This window comes from Apodemus sylvaticus, chromosome 22 (genome assembly GCF_947179515.1).
Source record: "Apodemus sylvaticus chromosome 22, mApoSyl1.1, whole genome shotgun sequence".
In the NCBI taxonomy this organism is placed as follows: Eukaryota; Metazoa; Chordata; class Mammalia; order Rodentia; family Muridae; genus Apodemus; species Apodemus sylvaticus.
Window position 1 is genome coordinate 28,987,597 of NC_067493.1, and position 22,121 is coordinate 29,009,717.

The following is a 22,121-nucleotide window of genomic DNA, read 5'->3' on the forward strand; positions in this document are numbered from 1 at the left end:
GAAAAAAAGATAAGAAAGAAATGCATGAGCCAGGTGGTGGTGGTGTATGCCTTTAATCCCAGCACTTTGGAGGCAGAGGCAGGCAGATTTCTGGGTTCTAGGCCAGGCTTGTCTACAGAGTGAGTTCCAGGACAGCCAGGGCTACACAGAGAAACCCTGTTTGGAAAAACAAACAAACAAACAAACAAAAAAACAGAAAAAAAGAAAGAAATGCATGAGACATTGTAGTTTATCTGAGGATGAATTTATATATTTATTTATGGTGGCATTTTGTCAAACTTTGTTATGAAATCTGATACTTCATATTTTAAGGTATTTAAAGTGTTCCAGAGATATGGAATGTTTATGTGCATAAACATTTCCAAATGGAGCTTGTGTATGGATATTTAATGAACTTTGCAATGTAGGAAAATGCATAAATATAGAGTGGAAATTTAGCATCAATCACATTACTATAATTTTTATTTAAAATATTCATGATCTTTGGTCTTACTGAGGGCATAGATTTAGTTATTAAATACCTACAAAACCTGCAGAAAATATCTAGGAAAAACTCAAAATGTCAGTTTTAATGAACAATTGTTAACCAACAATTAACGATGAAACTCATGTTTCAGTACTTAGGAAACAAAGTTCATTGTTCAACTGACAATATTGATTGTTCCACCTACTGCCTTGCACATAAATACTGCCGATTGGCAGCACAGATATACAACTGGATGCAGAAGGGGAACTCAAGGCCTTACCTGCAAGGAAAAGTCAGAGAATAGAATTGTTGAAATAAAAGCTATGGACCTGGTTCCAAACTTTTCCATGGAAACATGGGCACTGTTGTCAACTATCCTCGTGCTGCTCTACCTGTAAGTAAAGGCTCAGACTCCTCTTCTTTGTATTCCAATAGTTGGGATGATTCTTAGGTCCTTATTCCCTTTTGGAAAACAAAAGGTATTATCCAATGAAAATTCATACTGCCAGAGATGATAAAAGAAATCTGATGTAAACTAAATCATTTATCTCATTGAGCTTTTCAGCCATACTGTCTCAACTCTTGTTTAGGAGCCAGTGTGGTGAGACTGAAGACCGAGCTTGAAATGGTTATTCAACTATTTATCTTGATGGTTTTGTGTTATTGGTCAGTAATTTGTCACATTAGTATAGCAAAGTTTTTAGGATATAGAACTCACAATGTCTACACCTGACATGTTAAAGATTATTCTGCCGGTAGATTGTTTGTCCAGAAAGTGTTTTCAATATCGATGGCTGGGTTACAAAGTCGGTTAATTAAGTGCATTTAACTGATCTACTCAATACAGAAAGCCTTGGAAGAAATAAGACAGATATATGATGACTTATGTAGTAGTAATATCATTTGGGTAACTCATGGTGCTGTTCAACTATTCTTGGGAAAATGGAAGAAAACATCGTATGACCATGTCACCAATGATACCTTGGAGAGACTAAAGTTTATGGTGCTATGTCATTAATTTGTTTTAAATATTGCTTCCATGGGCATGAATGGCTCAAAGGCATCTGCAGCAACAAACTACCATATCTGAACAAATGGTGACTTCCAACTACTGTATCTTTAAATGAGAGTATTCGTGCACATTACTGTTTTGCCTACATGCGTGATAAATATGAATGTCAAAAAAGGTACTTGATTCCCAGGTACTGGGATTATAATATGCTGTGAGTTGGTGTGTGTGTGTGTGTGTGTGTGTGTGTGTGTGTGTGTGTGTGTGTGGTATAGAACCTGGTACCTCTGAAAGAGAAGCAAATGTTCTTAACTGCTGAGCCTTCTCTCCATCCCAACAACTGAATGTTTGAAGCTCTGAACAGTTTGCAGACTGTGAGATACGACAACTCAGAAAGTTCCTCTAATGTCTCACAGCTCACTGCTTATATAACATTCACAAGGAATCTTGTGGATCTTGTATTCATGTTACCCATATTGGTTATCTGTGTTTGCTTTCTAAATTTGTGAGACCCTCAGTAACTTTCAAACTCTAGCTTATAAAGTTGTATTACATATTAACTCTAGGATTAAAACATCAAATATTAACGTAAAATGTCTATGCTAAGTTGGGATGGGAAGGGTATTATTACTCTAAGAGTTTATGTTAAATTCTGCTCACCTGTGTCCTCACTGAATAGATTCTAGTAACTGTCAATATTTGCACCCAAGAATATATATTCACAGAAATATATATACACATGAATATACTCATATATATTGAGTCAATGATATACATAAATTAGTACCAGTGTGAATATATATTTACATATATCAATACCTATACATGTGCATATGAATCTGTTTATTCATATATGTGTTTGTGTTAGTATGCCTATGACCTAGTTTTCTCCTTCATGTTTTAGATATGGAACTTCTACTCATGGACATTTTAAAAAGCTAGGGATTCCTGGCCCCAAGCCTCTGCCTTTTATTGGGACATTGCTTTTCTACAGGAGGGTGAGTGATGTTGAGTTCCTTACTTTGCTGCAGTGACTGTCATTTTCATGCGTGTTAAGAAACCCTGTGTAATTTCACCAGTACCAGTAGCCATTGCAATGAAAGGCTAAAGTTTTCAGCTTTTAAAATTGTTTGTGCTGCATCAACATCACTGCCAGGTAATCCCTGGAATTTATTGACTTGAGTTGGGGACTACAGGTTTTTGTCAGGTCAACTGATAACCCTCGATCTTGACACACCAAGGCCTGCTGCCAAAATGTTGATGTGTAAACTGTATAAAAATAAAAGACTTAGGTTTCTTTTTCAGTACAGATTCCTGAAAATTACAATTATTCCTAATCAATATGAAAAGGATCATATATATATATATATCCACTGAGTGACACCCAACCAATTTGAACTAGATTTCAGTTACATTATTTGCTCTACTTGTTGAGTAGCTCTGGCACATGGCTATCAAGAGTCATATTGGTACTTTTGGGGAATATGCACATACTTGAATTCTTAAAAGAACTCTTTAACCATGTTCTCATTTCAAACATAACAGCCAAGGCTTTGCCACCTAAATGAAGATTTGACTTTACTCCTTTTAACTACAAAATAGGACACTGCGTATAACTCTAAGGAACTGGAATATGGGAGACTAGATAATTGCTATGAACCACAGATGTTTAACCATATCATGAGTTTTGTTTCTCAAAACAGAAGAAGATTTATACAAAATTATTAATGAAAGCATGATTTGTCAAATATGAAAATACTTAGAAGTAGTGTGTGTAGTGTGTAATATGTGTAAATGCATGCATATATACAAATACATGTACATGTACATACATACAAACAATTTTGAAATGTTTATTTACATAAACATTTTGTGTATGCTTTCTAACGTTGGAGTTCTGGCACATCATTTTTAACAACAGATCAACGTGTTAAATGTTTACTCATTATATCATGATTCTTCCAAAATGAAGGTTTAAGGTCCAAAGAATTCCACACTTTTAGACCTCACATTAAAAAGCAATAACTTACCTCATCATTTTTTTGATGACCTCTTCTTTATGTATTTGAAATACACTTGTTGGGATAACCATGGGCTGAGGGAAAGTTTTGAATCCCAGAAACTTTATCCTTGACTGCTTAGAGGTCATAGCACCAGATTGAGATAGAGACTCGTGGAAACTGTTCCTGGAAACAACTTGAACTGTTTGTATTTTCTGTATAGACTAGTCTGTTTGGACTTTGACTATGTTGTCTGGAAGAACTTTGTATCAGTATGTATCAAATAGTACCACTCTTTTTAGATTTTATAGCCAGATGAGTAATTTGTACCTAAATGTTTAAAAGCCCCAGATACTATCACTCGATACACTAAAAAAGGCCCCCTGATACTATCAAAGCATCCCAACAAAAGTAATTTGAGGATACTACTCAACAAATATGCAGAAATGACAAAGATATCACATGTTTACAGACTGTAATATATATTTAGTAACATCTAAAGAGAAATTGAATGTGCAACAAAATTGGCACAGGTATTTAACAATTTGATTGATGGTTAGGAAGTCTAAACTAACATTATCCTGGTGCTATATTCCCTGTATAAATGATGTATACTTCTATCACATTTCAATTCTCACTTGCCCCCTCATTACTTAGAAGAGAAACATATAGGTATCTAAAGCCAGCAAAACAGTAATTGTAACTGACATCTTAGTATCTCCTAGGTAAAACACCACAATTTTAATAACATTTAAATTCTTGGCTTTATACATTTCTTCTTGTGATGATGAAGCAACAGAGCTATTATAAAAAGCTGATTAACAAAACGGGTAGTTTACACTTGCAGGACAAGGGCCATTCTGACAGCAGCCTCTGGTTTGACTGTTATTAGCACTCAAAAGTTATAATTAAAATGTGATGTAGAAATACTTTTTAGTAAAATACTAGAGAATTTGTGTCAATCACAAATTCAGAATTAACAGAGAATGTGTTTATCAAAATCATCATACTTAATGTGCCATTAAGGTGCACAGGAACCATATCAAAAGAAGGGTGTTGAAGTAAAATAAGGCCTGAATGAGCAGAGTTTTCACAGAAATAATAAAACTGACCCAAGTAATTTTTAAGTGTCCCTCATTCTCTTGCATAGGGATATTCTTACTCACTTCAATATATGGAGGGTTGACAGAATAGGTAATGTAAAATATAAAATGATGCCTATGGCATGGTTTGTCCTTGCTTGAATAGATCATCTCATTTTCCAGGTGTACATCAAACAGCGTAAGGTCCTTTTCACCACTTCCCCTGACTATGGTATAATAGGAAATATCCAATGGGCAGGTTCTAAGAAGTTATCTTCAGTCAGATGTGGTGAGCACATTAGGATCATCTATCTACTAAGAGGCAAGGAATACTGTTGAACCATGGAGTATGCCATTTAAGGGGAATTTTATTCTGAACCAAAGCACAGAAATCTCACCATATTCTGGGCATTGTCTATCCAATGGATAATTGAATTGATCAGAAACTAGAAAACTCAGGTGATGAGTAAGTTGGTGATGTTTGATAAACTCTATCCTTATTCCCACATGGATACTAAAATAATAGTCCTCGCCAGTCACTCAAATGAGAACATCCATACTGATATAACAATGAAAATGCAAATAATTCATGATATTCCAGTGCAGACAGAGCACTGGAACATCAGAATTGCACAGTAAATATCATATCATTAGTACATAGGCTTAAGTGTCTATGTGTCAAAATGGATGTCAGATTCATAGGCGCAGTAGACTTCATCACCTTCAATGGAAGTGGCAAAAAGTAATGCCAGAATTCCTAAAAATTATTTGAATGTAAGTAACAGGCTGCCTTGTCACATAGCGCACACATTTTTTTTTTCCTGCAGTGAGATATTTAACCTATCACCAAGTTGGGAGTATGACCAACCAGACTTCAAACTTATCATCATCTGCATCTCCATTTTCTGGCACCCATAGTACAGCAGATGCTTACAAAAAGTAGGGATGTCTGAAAAGGTGCTTTGATACCCAAGCTGCTTCATAAGCTGCATCTGGGAACACACAAATATATCTACTTCCCTATGTAAGCACAGAGTCAGGACCACACTGTTTCCCTATAGCAAGAACTTTCTATAAACACCTCTATATCTGGAGCATGTGTGCCATAAAATATCTTTGTCGATCAAATCTCAAAAAAAATATAGATGAATTAAAATTGAAAATATTTTTAGGAGTAATCAGGTATATGTACAATTCCTTTTCTTTTCAAGAAACACTTTAAAAGACCCACTTACAATTTTTCGCCCTTGAGGAATGTAAGACAGGCCAATTATATGTATAATACTAAAGATGGCACAAAATTTTAAAGGCACCAAAAGTGTATGCAGGAATATTAATTGTTTTTAACATTTGCAATGGCTAGCTATAGAAAATGATTCTAGGCAATTAGTAAACTAATGCTTACTAGCATTTCTTGTCATTTGGATAAACATGTAGAGTAACCCAGATATGTGTCACATTTGTGGCTTTCAAGAAATGATATGTCTGTAATATCTATCTACTATAAGATTGTAAGCCTTGGGGATTTGCACCATAACAAGCAGTAGGCAGATAGGTTACATGATCAGGACAATTTGCCATACCTGATCTCTAGACTGAAGGAGGGCAATTCTGATGGTCCTGTTCTCCTCAATAGGTTCATTATTTGTCAGTCTGGCACACCAGGGGCCAATTTCTGGGAAAAAATACAGTCAGATTTTCCACATACCAGGATGAAAAGGCAGATTCAAAGAAGCAAAGGGGGCATTCTGGCATATTTGGAGAAAGTACATAGCAACTATATGAGTTCTCAAGGGGAGCTGGTGTCTGTGGCCACTACCATAGGGGGGTGGTCAGAGATGTTTCACAGAAGATGGTTGGGAATAGCCACTGAAGTTTAGGGTAGGCGAAGAGATGGAGACAATAAATTTATAAGAGCACACTTTTCCAGGTGAAAGACATCAGCACCCAGAAGTTGTGCCAGGTAGATGAATTGGAAATGAAGAAAAGGGGAAATCATTTGAAATGTAAATAAAAAATATATCGATTAAAAAAATGGAAAGGAACAAACTGTGTGTGTGTGTGTGTGTGTGTGTGTGTGTGTGTGTTTTGTCCATGGATTCGTAGGGGCAGGTAGAATTATCACCTCCCAGAGCTACAGACTGGTAAAAACAAAAAGGAAATCAGTTGGGGGCTGGTAGCTCAGTTGGTCCCAGAGAAAATCTGGTAGCCTTAAACTGCACACAGCATTAGAAAAATAAATTGAGACTGAGGCATAGCAGAGGTATGATGGAGACTTGACTGAGTCTGTAGCTTGTTTAAACTGAGAAGACACACCAAATATCTGAATGAAATAATAGGAAGCTGGGTATACTGCTTGACTTCTTTCCAAGGAAGCAGAAAGTCAAGTGTTTGAAGATTTTGAAGAAAATAAAGATAATCTCCTGGTTCTGAAGCTGTTGCTGGACATGCTGAGACAAGTGAAGCATCTTTTCATCCTCAGTAAATTTTCTAAGATCCCAGGAAATATATCAGCAACATGCCAGGCATGTACACTGTCAGAGTAAATATTTAGAGGATAAAGGAATGCAAAACAATCTATGCTTTGAGAAGACATAACTGAAACATACAAAGTAGGGTGAAGTAGTACAAAGTCTACTTCAAGTATAACATCAGCCATTCCAGAATGACTCTCACTAAGAAACACAGTACTTGCTGTGGGGATTGTATACTTCATACAAAGGATAAAATGATTAGAATGTAATGTTGACAAATCTGAACTAAAATATCTGCAGAATATGATATGCCAAGGAGAGCTACCTGTCAAGAGTCAGTGAAGCCATAGAGTGTATCTATCTTCTCTGTGGGAGCCCAATCTTCCCTCTAGTCTGTATCTCCTCATGCAACTGAGACAAGCCCTGACCTTATGCACCAACGTCTGACTGTCTCTCAGGTGGTTCACCCTAACCGGTGATACAGGAAGTCTCCCCTAACCAGGAACAAAGGAAGAGAAGCAAACCAGGGACACAGTAGGCCTCCTCTGACTAGGGATAGAGTAGACTGTACAAAACAAGAGAAAGCACTGCCTTCCTCCAAGGAGACCTGCTCTCACCCATGTTACAGTTGTTTATGTTTTTCCAAGGAGGCAGAATCCTGTCAGAGATACTCAGGGCAGTTAATACCAGAGAAAACCAGATGACAAAAAGCAAGCACAAGAACCTAAGCAACAAAAGTCAATGTAATTCGACATCATCAGAATGCAGTTCTCCAACCACAGCCAGCCCAGATTACCCTAACACACCTGAAAAGCAAGATTCATAACTAAAATTCCATCTCATGAAAATGTTGGAGACCTTTAATGAGATTATAAATAACTCTCTCAAAGAAATATAGGAAAGCACAGGCAAACAGTTAGAAGTACTTAAAGAAAAGCAAATAAATTCCTTAAATACACATAGGAAAACATCTTCAACCAAGAGAAGGAATTGTCCAAAAAATTCCAAGACCTAAACTGGAAATAATAACAATAAAGTAATCTCCTGGAACCCTGGAAATGTAAAAAATAGGAAAGGAATAAGGAAGTACAATGCAAGCACAACCAGCTGAATACAAGAGATGGACAAGAGAATCTCAGGAATAGAATATACCAAAAAAGATATTGACACACTGTTCAAAGAAAATATAAAGTGTAAAAGGCTCATCATACTCATACAAAACATCTTGGAAATTCACAGCACAATGAAAAGATCAAACCTCTGAATCGTAGGAATAGAATAGGGTAAAAATTCAGGCCCAGAAAATATCTTCAATTAAATCATAGAAAAAACTTCCCTAACCTAAAAAAGAGATGGTCATAAACATACAAAAAGTCCACAAATCACCAACTACATTGAAACATAAAAGAAATTCTTTCCCTCACATATTAACTAAAAGACTAAATCTACAGAACAAAGAACAATATTAAAAGCTATATGGGGAAAAGACAAAGTATCATATGAAGGCAGATCTATCAAAATTACACCAAACTTCTCAACAGGGGTGATAAAAAAAACAAAAGGACCTGTACATGTGTCACACAGAGCATAAGAGAACACAAAGGCCAGCCTAGGATACTATACCCAACAAAATTATCTGTCACTGAACTTGCAGAAACCAAAGTATTCCATGATGAAACCAAATTTAAACTGTATATTGCTACTAACCCAGCTCTACAGAGGATACTAGAAGGGAAAAATTCATTACATAAAATACAGGCAAGAAAACACAACAAAGTAATAATCTCACAACAAACACAAAAGAAGAAAACCATAATCACACACACACACACACACACACACACACACACAATATTCCCTCCCAAAATAAAAATAACAGGAACTAAGAATCATTGGTCTTTATTGTGTCTCAACATCAATAGATTCAATTCCACAATAAAAAGACACAGGGTAACAAATTGGATATGTAAAAAGGATCCAGCATTTTTATTGCATACAAAAAACACAACACACTGACAAAAGCAGACACTACTTCCAAGTAAAATGCTAGGAAAATTTCCAAGCAAATGGTCCCATGAAAAAAGCTAGAGTCACCTTTTGAATATCCAATAAAATAGACTTTCAACCAAAATAGATGAAGAAGAAACTTCATATTCATCAAAGGAAAAATCCACACAGACAAAGTCTCAATTCTGAAAAACTATTCCCCAATGCAAGGGGTCACGTATTCATAAAAGGAACTTTACTAAAGCTCAAAACAAACATTGTCTTCACACAATAATAGTGAGGGTGCCATCCTTTCTCTCAGTGATTTCACTACCCATTCTATTTTACATATACACAAGTCTGACATTTAACAAATATTATTTCTACTAATCTCAGAATCCATATTGAGCAACACATAAGTCAAGTAGAAAGAATGAGGATTCCCAAAGGGCAAGATGATAAGATGATTAAGGAAAGAATCATGGAACAGAAATATAGAAGGAACATAGCTCTGAACAGGTTGTCTTCCATAAAATAATGACTTATGTTGAAAATTTATTAAGCAGCATACCTTCTTACATGCTACATGTAGGGGAAAATGACCAAGGTCACCATAGAGCTAAATCAGACAATTTTGGCAAACAACCTAGGATAGTTCAGACACATCTGCCATTCAGACAGCTCAGGAAAAAGTCAAAACCCTTTGGAACTACAACTTCAACTTCTGCAATGCACTGTCTTTATCCCTAGACTATAACTTAGGAAGTCTGCTTGTGTAGAAGGACACAAATGTAATGTTCTCTTTATCCTTTCTTTAGGGTCTCTGAGCATGCCTTGGTTCAGAATAGCTCTAAGCCCTGGAGAAGTACTCTACAGGATGGGTTTTAACATCTGGCAGGCTCATAGTTTCATGCAGTTGAAATTCACAGTGGCTGAAGAAGTAAATGCCTTATGTATATGGCTTGCCTGAAACAGACTAATCCCTAAGCTAGACCGGACCCAGCATCATGTAAAATATAGGATGATGCCACACACTTATAATACCAACAGTTAATAGGATCAGAAATTCAAGTTCAGCTTTATATACACAGGGATTGATTCAGGATGAGGTACATAGGATTTTATCTCAAAAAAGTTACAATAACCACTTAATGACTACAGTGATTCCTCCCACAACTCTGGGTTCAGTGGTAACAGTTGAGATCAAGCTTTTAACTTTGTTTCCCTTATGTCAGTGAAGAACTCCTCATCTTTTGATGTTTAACAGAGGCACCAGAAGGCAAAATCATTTGCCTCTACTTAATTTCTAGTATAAATCTAATATGCTATAGGCATCGATATTGTCTTTACTTTACTGAGGATATTAAAATCCTAGAGAAATCATCGGGTGAGTGAAAGGGCAGTAAGCAATGAGAAGCAAAGAGATTTTGAAAATTCCTGTCAGTCTCCCTGATTCTTGATGCCTTATGAATCAAAATGTGAAAGACTAATGTGTTTCAGAACTTCACAAAGCATAACCAAAGAAACTGCCATAGATTAAAGCAGTTAGCATATATTTTTATTAGAGGAGGACACATTTGGGAATGTACAATACTCAGAAACAAAATCATGAATATATTTAAATGCCTGACATGTCTCAGAGAATTCTGTAGGATTTGTATTACTTGCAAGTTAGGAATGTATACAATGAGACTAATTTCCTGGTTACTGAGTCATTGGTTTCTCACTTAGGGGCCAAATGTGTATAAAAATAATGATCTCTTTAATTTGTTTTCCCAGGGTGTGTGGAAATGTGACGTAGAATTCCGAAAAAAGTATGGAGATATGTGGACGTAAGTAGTTTGGAAATGTCTAATATATGTTTTTGCTAAGATGTGAAACCAACCGAGCTGAAGACTCTGTCAGTCTAGAGTATCTTGGGTTGCATTGACCTATTTTAATGTGTGTGAAAGTCTGCCATGCCAAGAGTTCCGCAAGTATGTTTTAATTCAGTCTGAATTAGAACATTGTAGGTCATGATTTTTCTGCATCATTTAATGATCTAGCAACATGGTCCTACTTTTACTCACTGTCATATAAGGGGTCTTGGCTCCATTTGTTATTAATTAGGATTTTTGTTGTGTAAAATGTATTAATTTAGACAAAAACTAAAACATGAATATAATTTTAAAAGTATTTCTCCTGCCCTCACTTAGGCACCAGAAAAGAATTTAATAAAACTATTTCCAGTATTCTCAAAGACAGGATTTATTTTTCTTTTTCTTTGTGTTTTTAAATCATTTTATTGATTACTTATGAGTTTCACATAGGCCATCCCACTAATACTAATTTTACTATCCCCTCATATCCACCTCTCATCCTTGCAACCCAACCTCCCCACAAAATAACCACAAACACACACATACACACACACACACACACACACACACACACACACACACAGGCATTTCACCACTACTGAGGACAAAAATGATGATGATGACAGCAATGTCAAAAAACAATGCATAGAAAACATATCATTGTGGAAACTACATTATCTTTCTCCGTGTCCCACACTATATCCCTTTGTCTTCACATCTTTACTTACAAATGTTCACTGCAATGAGTCATTGGTCTGGTTTGAGGGCTCTGGCTTGTGTGACACCATCAATATTGGATCCTCATTGGGACTTCTCCCAGTTATTTTGTTGTTGCAAAGTGTCAAGGAAATTCTGAAACCTTGAAAAAGGACTGGCCAATTCATGTGCTTGAGTAATTAGCAGATGATGTAGATTTAGATGTAAGCCATCTCAGAGCCCAGGATCAAGGCCTGGATAGTAAGAGACCTAGTTATCCCACTGGCTTCCCGTATCCACACTACAAGGGTGAGCTTACCAGCATTGCTATATCCCTGCCACCCAATGGTACCATCAACAAGACACAGGATCAGATTTACTTCTTTCATTCCATGATATGGCTCACTCACATCCGCATCTCCAGAATCAGATCTACACTGTGCAGGCAAGATGCAGGACTAATACTTGCCAGTGCTGCAGCAGATCATGGATGGGGCCAGTTTTTCTGTTCTTATGACCACAGTTAATGAGGGGGGAAAGGAGTAGGGCACCTCCCCATCACCCACTGCACATCATCGCAGATGAGTGGTAGAGACAGCTCTGGCTCAATCTCATCCTCAGGGATGAATCACCTGCATCCCCTCAACCATGGTCAGCTCTACTGGGCTGCTCAGGCGAGGTGTAAGGCCTCTAATTGTTCATTTTAATATAACTAATGTAAGTTGTACATTAATATGATGGACATTTTTCTTTATTCAAGCTAGTTCTCCAATAATAAAACAGAAAGACCAAGGTTTATTTTAAAGCTTCACCTCAATTCCTGGGAAGTCAAATTTCACACAGTGCACAAACAGATTTGTCCTACAAAGGTCTGTTCTTCTGAGCTCTGTGTCCATTGAGAAACAGGGCCAGCTCAGCTGTTCTCATGCCCCCACATCTAGTTGATCTTGTTCATTCCCTTAAACACACCTGGATACCTTCAAGCCAAAATCTGCATAATACTTTAATTTAGAGCCTTCCATGCTTCTGCTGAACTCTCATGAACTCCCTCCTTTCTCCTCATGGTTCAATCTGAATGTGTCTTCCTCTCTCTCTCTTTCTACACACCAAACAGGTGATCAGCTCTTATTGACATGACAGAGAAAATATGGTAAGACAAAAATTTTAGTCATGAAATTATTGACATAAGCTTTACAATTCCATGTCCAGATTGAAATAAGATATGAAGACAAAAAACTTGGTATTCGAATAACACAAGTATAAATTTCACACAGTGCACAAACAGATTTGTCCTACAAAGGTCTGTTCTTCTGAGCTTAGTGTCCATTGAGAAACAGGGCCAGCTCATCTGTTCTCATGACCCCCGCCCCATCTAGTTCTCTTGACTGCTGCAGATGGTGAGGGGGGCATCCACACCCCACCATTTCATTCATTGCACAGCAGGATTGTCATGACCAGCTTTCTCATGCTCTTACCCTGGGTTAGCTCAACTATGCCCCTTAAACTGGGCCACCCCTATTATGTAAATGAATTATATATAATGTAAATGTACATGGTGAATTAATCGGACAGCTGTACTTCTTTACCTTATGGTATTCTCCAATGACTACACAGAACAAAGGGCATTTATTCACATCTATACCTCATTAGCTGAACAGTTAAATGATCCATCCTTTTCTCCTATGTGGATCTGACTTCCTCCCACTCACATCCCACGATACTTGCATATTATTATTAATCTGGCTCTTTGACCACTTCTCCATGGCTCCGATTCCTCCATCCTGTCAGCTAATCTGAAAAGTGAATTCTTTCTCACTCTCTCCATTCTATGCCTGGCAGTTATCCTGCCCTATTCTACATTCTGCCCAGCCATTGGGTGGTTAGTATTTTTGACAAGTCAGAGAAGAAATGATAAGAATTGTTTACACAAACTTGAGAGGGAGATCCTTGGTAATAAACATTACAGTAACATGTCTGCATTGAGACAATTTATGAGGTCAGAAAAGTAAGCATTTGAATAACTGAGGCTAAATTTAGCACAATGTATAAAAACATTGTGCCTATACTATTATGATGCCCAGACAAAGTACAGGGCCTGCTGAAAATGGGCATATTTATAGTTATTACTTTTGTTTAGTTTACATACTTATACAGTGTGGTCTTCGTATTGTTATTACTTCATTTTTGATGGAGGTTATAATTGCTTCCTTCCTCCCTTCCTTTTCTCCCTTCAAGTATATAATTTGTACATGCAAACGAATTCATATATATATATATATATATATATATATATAATCACAACATGCTCAGTCAGTCTTAATTATATTTATATATTATGGTCTGACTACATGGTATTGTGTAATTAGTTGATGTGTTCTTCCCTGGGAAAGACCATTTCTCTCAATCTCAGGATCCTTTACTTGCCTGTAATATTTTCCATAGGGTTGCTGCATCCTGGGCTTTCTCTCGTTATTTTTTTGAGACTAGATCTCCACATATCCAAGGTAGAAGTGTAAGTTTCTATAGCCCAGACATCACTGTTTTCTATGACTACCTCCTGGCTACTTGTCTTAAAAGTCTGTGGCATCACACTTAGCTGAAATTTCTTTTCCTTCTCTTTTTACTGCATTCATTACAAGACAATGACTATTTAACAGGAATGTATATGGATATTTTCTCACAACACATACAACTAACTTTAAAGTACAGGTATAGTATGTGTTAAATCATATTATTGTCTTTAGGCATGTTTCATTAATTATTTTGTGTGATAACTAAGCCAACAGCAGCAGAACCTCCCTATGAGAGGTGCTTGTAATTTGGTTACAGTCTGAGAAGAAGTAACATCAATGTTCTGTATGACACAACAAAGGTATAAGAGATTCCATCCTCAGCAATCTCAGTAGTAATCTCAAGGCCAGTTGCATTGCCATGATCACTAAGAACAATGTGTTCGAATGTCATGGGCAATCTCTGCTGGATTTAACTTTTTATTGGTTCCTTCTGAATTTCTTACCACATCATACACCCCAATTCAACTCAGCACCCTCTCTCCTCATACCCACCCTCAACCCTTGTGACCTACCCTCAACAGAAAAAAAATAATAAAATCTCATTGTGGAAGCATTTATGTGTCAGAGAGTGTCCCACAAGATAAAATTTTGTTCACACTTCTTTGCTTGGAAATGTTCATTGTAATGAATTGTTGGTTTGGTCCTAGTCCTCTGGCTTCTACTATACTATCAAATCTGGAACCTCACTGCGACATCTCTCAAATATTCTGTCATTATCTGTGTCATGGAGAGCCGGGTTTTTTTTTTCATCTATAGAACTGGCCCAATCATGTACCCCACCAGATCCTGGAGGAGTCACTGTCAGGTTGGGCCAATTTAGAATCCTGTATTGGACCTGAGAGTTATTTGAAAAGATCAGCCTGCCAACTCTCTTATACACACACCACTGGGGCAAGATTTTCTGATCTCATGACCTCCAGCAGGTGCCAGCTCCTGAACTCAGTTCACATCAAGTGGAGAGGGCAAAAGGGAGAGGAGAGAATCTGGCCCTCTTCAATGATAGTGAAATGTTCTATATTTCTAATGTTCCCAAAGGAAAAGTTCCTTGCAAATTTTACCACTTGTCATTTGTTAATGGTATTGGGGCTGTAGAGATGGCTCAGTATTGAAGAACAATTGTTCTTACAGAAGATCAAGATTCATTTCATAGGGATTGCGCAAGTTTCTCTCCATTTAGTTTGATGCTGGCTACTGGTTTGCTGTATATTGCTTTTACTATGTTTAGGTATGGGCCTTGAATTCTTGTTCTTTCCAAGATTTTAATCATGAAAAGATGCTGAATTTTGTCAAATGCTTTTTCAGCATCCAATGAAATGACCATGTGGTTTTTTTCTTTGAGTTTGTTTATGTAGTGTAATGCATTGATGGATTACCGAATATTGAACCAACCCTGCATCCCTGGGATAACGCCTACTTGATCATGGTGGATGATCATTTTTATGTGTTCTTGGATTTTGTTGGCAAGAATTTTATTGAGTATTTTTGCATCGATGTTCATAAGGGAAATTGGTCTGAAGTTCTCTTTCGTTGTTGGAAATTTGTGTAGTTTTGGTATCAGTGTAATTGTGGCTTCATAGAAGGAATTGGGTAGTGTTACTTCTGTTTCTGTTGTGTGTAATAGTTTGAAGAGTATTAGTGTTAGATCTTCTTTGAAGATCTGATAGAATTCTGAACTGAAACCATCTGGTCCTGTGCTTTTTTAGGTTGGAAGACTTTCTATGACCCCTTCTATTTCTTTAGGGGTTATGGGACGGTTTAGATGATCTATTTGTTCCTAATTTAATTTTGGTATTTGGTATATGTCTAGGAAATTGTCCATTTCCTCCAGATGCTCTAGTTGTGTTGAGTATAGGCTTTTGTAGTAGGATCTGATGATTTTTTGAATTTCCTCAGTTTCTGTTGTTATATCCCACTTTTTCATTTCTAATTTTGTTAATTTGGATACTTTCTCTGTGCCCTTTGGTCAGTCTGACTAAGGGTTTATCTATCTTGTTGATTTTCTCAAAGAACCAGCTCCTGGATTTATTGATTCTTTGTATGGTTCTCTTTGTTTACACTCGATTGATTTCAGCTCTAAGTTTGATGATTTCCTGTCTTCTACTCCTCCTGGGTGAATTGGATTCTTTTTGTTCCAGGACTTTCAGGTGTGACCTTAAGCTGCTAGTGTATGCTTTCTCCATTTTCTTTTTGGAGGCACTCAGGGCTATGAGATTTCCGCTTAGCACTGCTTTCATTGTGTCCCAAAGATTTGGGTATGTTGTGCCTTCATTTTCATTAAATTCTAAAATGTCTCTGTTTTCTTTCTTTATTTCTTCTTTGGCCAAGGTGTCATTGAGTAGAGTATTGTTCAGCCTCCATGTGTATGTGGGCTCTCTGTTGTTTTTGTTGCTATTGAAAACCACTCTTACTCCATAGTGATCTGATAGGAGGCAAGGGATTGGTTCAATCTTCTTATATTTGTTGAGGTCTGTCTTGTGACCAATTATATGGTCGATTTTGGAGAAGATACCATGAGGTGATGAAAAAAAAAGGTCTATTCTTTTGCTTTAGGATGAAATGTTCTATAAATATCAGTCAAATCCAATTGGTTCTCCTCAACGGAGGAATGGATACAGAAAATGTGGTATATACACACAATGGAGTACTATTCAGCCATTAGAAACAATGAATTCATGAAATTCTTAGGCAAATGGATGGAGCTGGAGAACATCATACTAAGTGAGATAACCCAGTATCAGAAGACCAATCATGGTATGCACTCACTAATAAGTGGATATTAACCTAGAAAACTGGAATACCCAAAACATAATCCACACATCAAATGAGGTACAAGAAGAACGGAGGAGTTGCCCCTTGTTCTGGAAATACTCAGTGTAGTATAAGGCAAAACCAGAACAGGGAAGTGGGAAGAGTTGTGTGGGAGAACACGGGGAGTGAAGGGGGCTTATGGGACTTTTGGGTAGTGGGGGAACAGAAAAGGGGAAATTATTTTAAATGTAAATAAAAATATATCGAATAAAAAAAGAGAAAAAATATTCTTTTCATTGTTCTGGATCAAACTGGTGTAATCTTCTCTGTTTTCCCAATACAGGCTACATGACGGGATGACCCCTGTCCTGGTTATCACAGATCCAGAAATGATCAAGACGGTTTTTGTGAAGGAATGTTATTCAATCTTTACAAATTGACCTGTAGGTATTTGGTTTTCAACATGTAAACATTGTGCATACTGAACAGATTTTTATCTTTTTATCTAGTTATATACATATAATCTAGTTATATATATTATATAGAATATTATATACATATGCATATATGCATGGAGAAACATTTATTACAAAACCAAATGAATATGAAAAAGAGAAGGAAGGAGTACTTGCAAAAATATTGTAATTATAATCTGACAATGTAAAAAATTAAAATGTGAGCATTCATTTAAAAATTTTACAATGAAAAGTTGGTATTGTTGCCCAGGAGCACATTTATCTTGCTCATGTTTCATGCTCCAGCACTAACAAACAAACAAACAAACAAACAAACAAACATTTTATTTTGAAATTCTTATGATTTCACCATAATTTTCCAACAATGTTCATAGTGCTATGTGCCTTTGTGCTATTCTGTTGGGGAGAAGGGTAGCTCATCCTTCCTGAAGGAAAAATCGTCAGAAATAAATGAAAATCTCCTTTAAATCGTTTGCACCTATAGCCTCTAGCTAATGGCTAAAGAGGACTGAACTTACTATCTAATCATTTAGAAGTGAAAATGTGAAACTTATCAGCAGAGAAGTTAAGCAAACAAGATTACAGAGCAGAAGTCAGTAATTGATTTTAGCAGCTTTGCTGCCAAAGGCCAAAGACAGGCCTCCTTATTTTTATTTCAGCTATTCCCCAAGGAAAACTGGCAATAATAACTAAGGATAAGGCTAGTGCTTTTCTGATATCCTTTAGACTAGGCAAAACTGCACAAATATACACATATATACAGATAAAGATAAATCATATACATATGTGTGTGCATGTATATGCATGCATATGTGTTTATTTTAGAAGTGTGTTTTTATTCTTTATTAGTGTCAGTGCATATATTCAAACGCAGCATTCACAGTTTTCTGTGATGACAGAGATATTTATCTAAAAATGGTAACATCATTCAAATACATACCTTTTTATATAAAGAGTTTAGCACGACAATTTGTAAATTTTAATTAAATTGCATTTATACCATTTATTATTTCCTGCTCACTCCCCTCATATTCCCACATAAACTCTATTTCAAATTCACACACTCATCTTCCTTTCTTTTTCCTTTTTTTGAACAAGGGCCAATATATGCCCTAGCTATTCTGTAATTCACTCAGTAGATCATGCTTATCTAAGACTCATGTAAATCAGCCTGCCTTTATTTTCAAGTATCTTAATGAAACTTGCATGACTCTTTAATTTGTTGCATATATAGATGAAAAATGCATAAGTACAACTTGATTATACTGTTCAATGTGGCAAGCACATGTATGTTTCTAGAGATGATTACTCATCATTCAACAACCAATCACAGATGACTCTCAGGAGAAGACTGGTTCTCCCTCTCTGGCTCTTCATCTAGGAGTTTAAAATTTTCCCTACATCACCATTTGATGAAAGTTTTCAGGTCTTGTTTAGGCGATGATGTTGTTGATTTTACATTTTGTAGCTTCCCTGGTATAGCTAGAAGGCACAATCTCACAAAAAATCTTCCTGATACTCTGGCTTTTAAAATTCTGGCCATACCTCTACAATGTTCTATTAGCCTTAGGTGCAGCAACTCTGTTATGATGGTATCAATAAGGTAGGAGAGCAGTGTGAAATTATTCCTCTCCATAATGACTAGCTGTGGTTTTCTGTAATTGTCATTTACATTTCAAAGAAACTTCTTGACAAGGATTGAGATCTATACTTTTCTGTGGATACAATGAAAAAACTTGAAGACAGTGGCATAGCATACTGCTCTGGTAGGGTGGGGTGATAGTAATAGGATCACTTTTAGAATCCTCAATAGCCACACATATTTAGCTAGGTTTCCAGTACCAGTAAGTATTTTTCTTACTTTGAGCAGGCCTTGAGTCCAACTAGTCAGCTATTGATTACTAATATATATATATAGTACTAATATATATATATATATATATATATATATATATATATATATATATAATTACTACTAATCTTTTAATGCTGCTATTATATTTTATTAGCATTTTCTTGTAATAGTATTTGTTGTGTTTCATAGGTGTCATAGCAGGATGGGCCTACTCATTGCTGCATCCTCTTATAAGTTTTTAGATCACCTTTCTGATATCCACTGTGTGTGGGTCAGTTACATTTTAAATACAGGGAATATTTGCTATTCCCTGTAGTTTCCTTTTTCTCATCTCTACAATTAAAATTCTCTTTTAATTTATCCACTTGTCCTTCATATTACATGTATACCATGCATCCTGTTATTTTCCTCCTGGGAGTTTCCCTAGCCATGGTCCCGTCTACTCTTCTACTTTCAGTGGTTACTCTTTATTGTATATTCACATATGAAGTTTGGGGTCTAGGAACCATATATATGAAAGAATATATGGTATGTGTCTGTATGGGTCTGGGTTATCTCACGCTATATAGTACTTTCTTGTTCCATTCATTTAACTACATGATTTCAATTTGCTTTTCAGTTAAATAGTATTCTATTGAATGTATGTGTATGTATATATTTATGTATGTATGTATATATATATATATATATGCACTTATTAGTAGTAGTATACATATACATACACATATACATACATGTACATATGGAGCACTATATTAAAAAGTATTGAGGATGGAGGATACCTCTCTCTCACTCTCTTCTTTTTAGTATAATTTAATGGTTTTGCTTAATTTGTCTCCATTAAAAATAATCTTGATTGTGGATTTGTAATATAGAGAATTTATTATTTAAATATTTACTATATATTTTGTTTGGTGTATGTTTTTTGTTACTACTTTCTTTAGAAAGTCATGCTAATTTTTTTCAAACACTATCTTAAAAGTATCTCTGCCAGGCCTTGAACACAATTGTACACCAGCTGATGTTAAACTCACAGTATCTCTCTGCTTCTACTTCCTGTGCACTGAGATTAAAGCACATAACACCATCACACTAAATTTTTATATCACTTATTTACTTTTTAGTTTATTATTAAAATACTTTTATATATTTTTAAATTATTTGTGCATGCAGTGAATCATCATGTGTGTATGTTCATATATATGAATAACGGCAGTAGTTCATCTTTTATGTTTTCATTATTTATTGTTTGTATAAAAATTTTATTATGATATTATTGTAGGATTTAATCTGTTTTATTTTGGTTCTTTTTTTGACGGGTCGAATAAGCATTAAACCAGAATACATTGCACATTCCAGACTACTTGCTAAGAGAATACAGAGAAGAAAATTCCAACCTTTAATATATCCAAGCAGACATCACACACATTAAGTCCAATAACTAGTTCACAAATAGAATACATGTTACCATATATACATATAATAACTATACACACACACAAATACATATATATGTATATGTGTATGTTGCTTTTATTTAGATTCTATTACCTAGTCTTGTTCCTGTGCCACTCTCATTGTTCCCCTTCTTCTTCCATATTATACTTCCTTATACTCTACTGACTTTCAAAAATTGTGAGCCAATAAATTTAGTTTTGCTTATAAAATAACAGATTACAGAATTCTTTGCAGGAACATAAGCACCCTTCCACTCTCTACACTGCTGAAAAAAAAATGGCTCTTCTTTCACTGGTTTCCAGTACTTACCAGTAGAAACAGAACCTCTCAATCTTTCCATTCTCCATGGTTTAGAGTTTATGGTTCTTATTCTGTGTCAGTCTTGGGTCATTAAACACAATTGCTAGAATCTCAAGAATGCAATGACCTTTTCATGCCCCAACGGGAACTCTCTACATGTCTCTACCTTTCCTGCAGACCATATACTGTTTAAAAGGCTTTATTTATAATTATTTAAATATATGTGCATATATGTAAATGACTGAGTATATATGTAAAGTGTTTATGAAGGTCAGAAGTGGGTGTTGGATTCCCTGTATCTGAAGTTACTGCAGTTGACCCACCTTACAGGGTCTAGAAACTGAACTCATGCCCTTCTCAAGAGTAGTATATGTACTTTACTAATAGTCCTCATCTCCTATATAGGCTATATGTTTCTTCAACGCTACTCCATTTTTTTTTACTGCTCTTGAGCCTTTGAGTGAGTGATTTGGATATCACATTTAGGAGTGAGAATTCTGCTATCATTCTTAAAATCTTTGTCTAATTATAATTTTCCTGTGCTAATCTTTCCCCACTGTAAAATAAACCTTCTATGACAATCACTGACAACAGTAATCTATAGCTATAAATGTAAGATTCTAGAAGGTATATAGATAAGCATCACATATTCATTTAGAAAGAAGAGATGTAGTTTCAGCACTAAAGCCTATGGACGGCTTTTACCAGATTTACAAAACCATGTTTGGAGTCAGTTATTAAGAACACTGACTATAATTATTGATGAATGAGTTCAATTCCCTGTAGCCATATAATATGTAAAACATGTCTGTAATTTCAATATCATTGGATCCAGTGACCTCTTCTGGGCTCTGCAACTGTTGTACCCCTGTGGGACAGATGTACATAGAGAAAAAACTGCTCATACAACTACCATTAAATCCTCAGGAAAAAGCCATGGCATCAAGATCCATTTTACATTCAATGATGAATTTCTAATTGGATTGATATTCTACAGATCTAGAGGAATACACACAGCAATCGTTAATTCATGGGTGCAATAATAATATCATGCCCAGAGTCAAGAATTTCATGGAAATCCTTTGGCATTAAGAGACTTGCAACCCTATCTTCCATAATGTTCTCAGGGTCTTGGGAGT

General features: G+C 35.9%; 1 protein-coding gene across 1 annotated transcript in view; it reads left to right on the forward strand.

Moving 5' to 3' along the window:
- The first annotated feature begins 789 nt into the window (after positions 1-789).
- The window catches only part of LOC127672476 (cytochrome P450 3A13-like), a 60,700-nt gene continuing 39,368 nt past the window's right edge, over positions 790-22,121 (forward strand). The window contains 4 exon segments of the mRNA XM_052167622.1: positions 790-860; positions 2,380-2,473; positions 10,797-10,849; positions 17,237-17,336. Coding sequence (XP_052023582.1) covers positions 790-860; positions 2,380-2,473; positions 10,797-10,849; positions 17,237-17,336 — 318 coding nt within the window.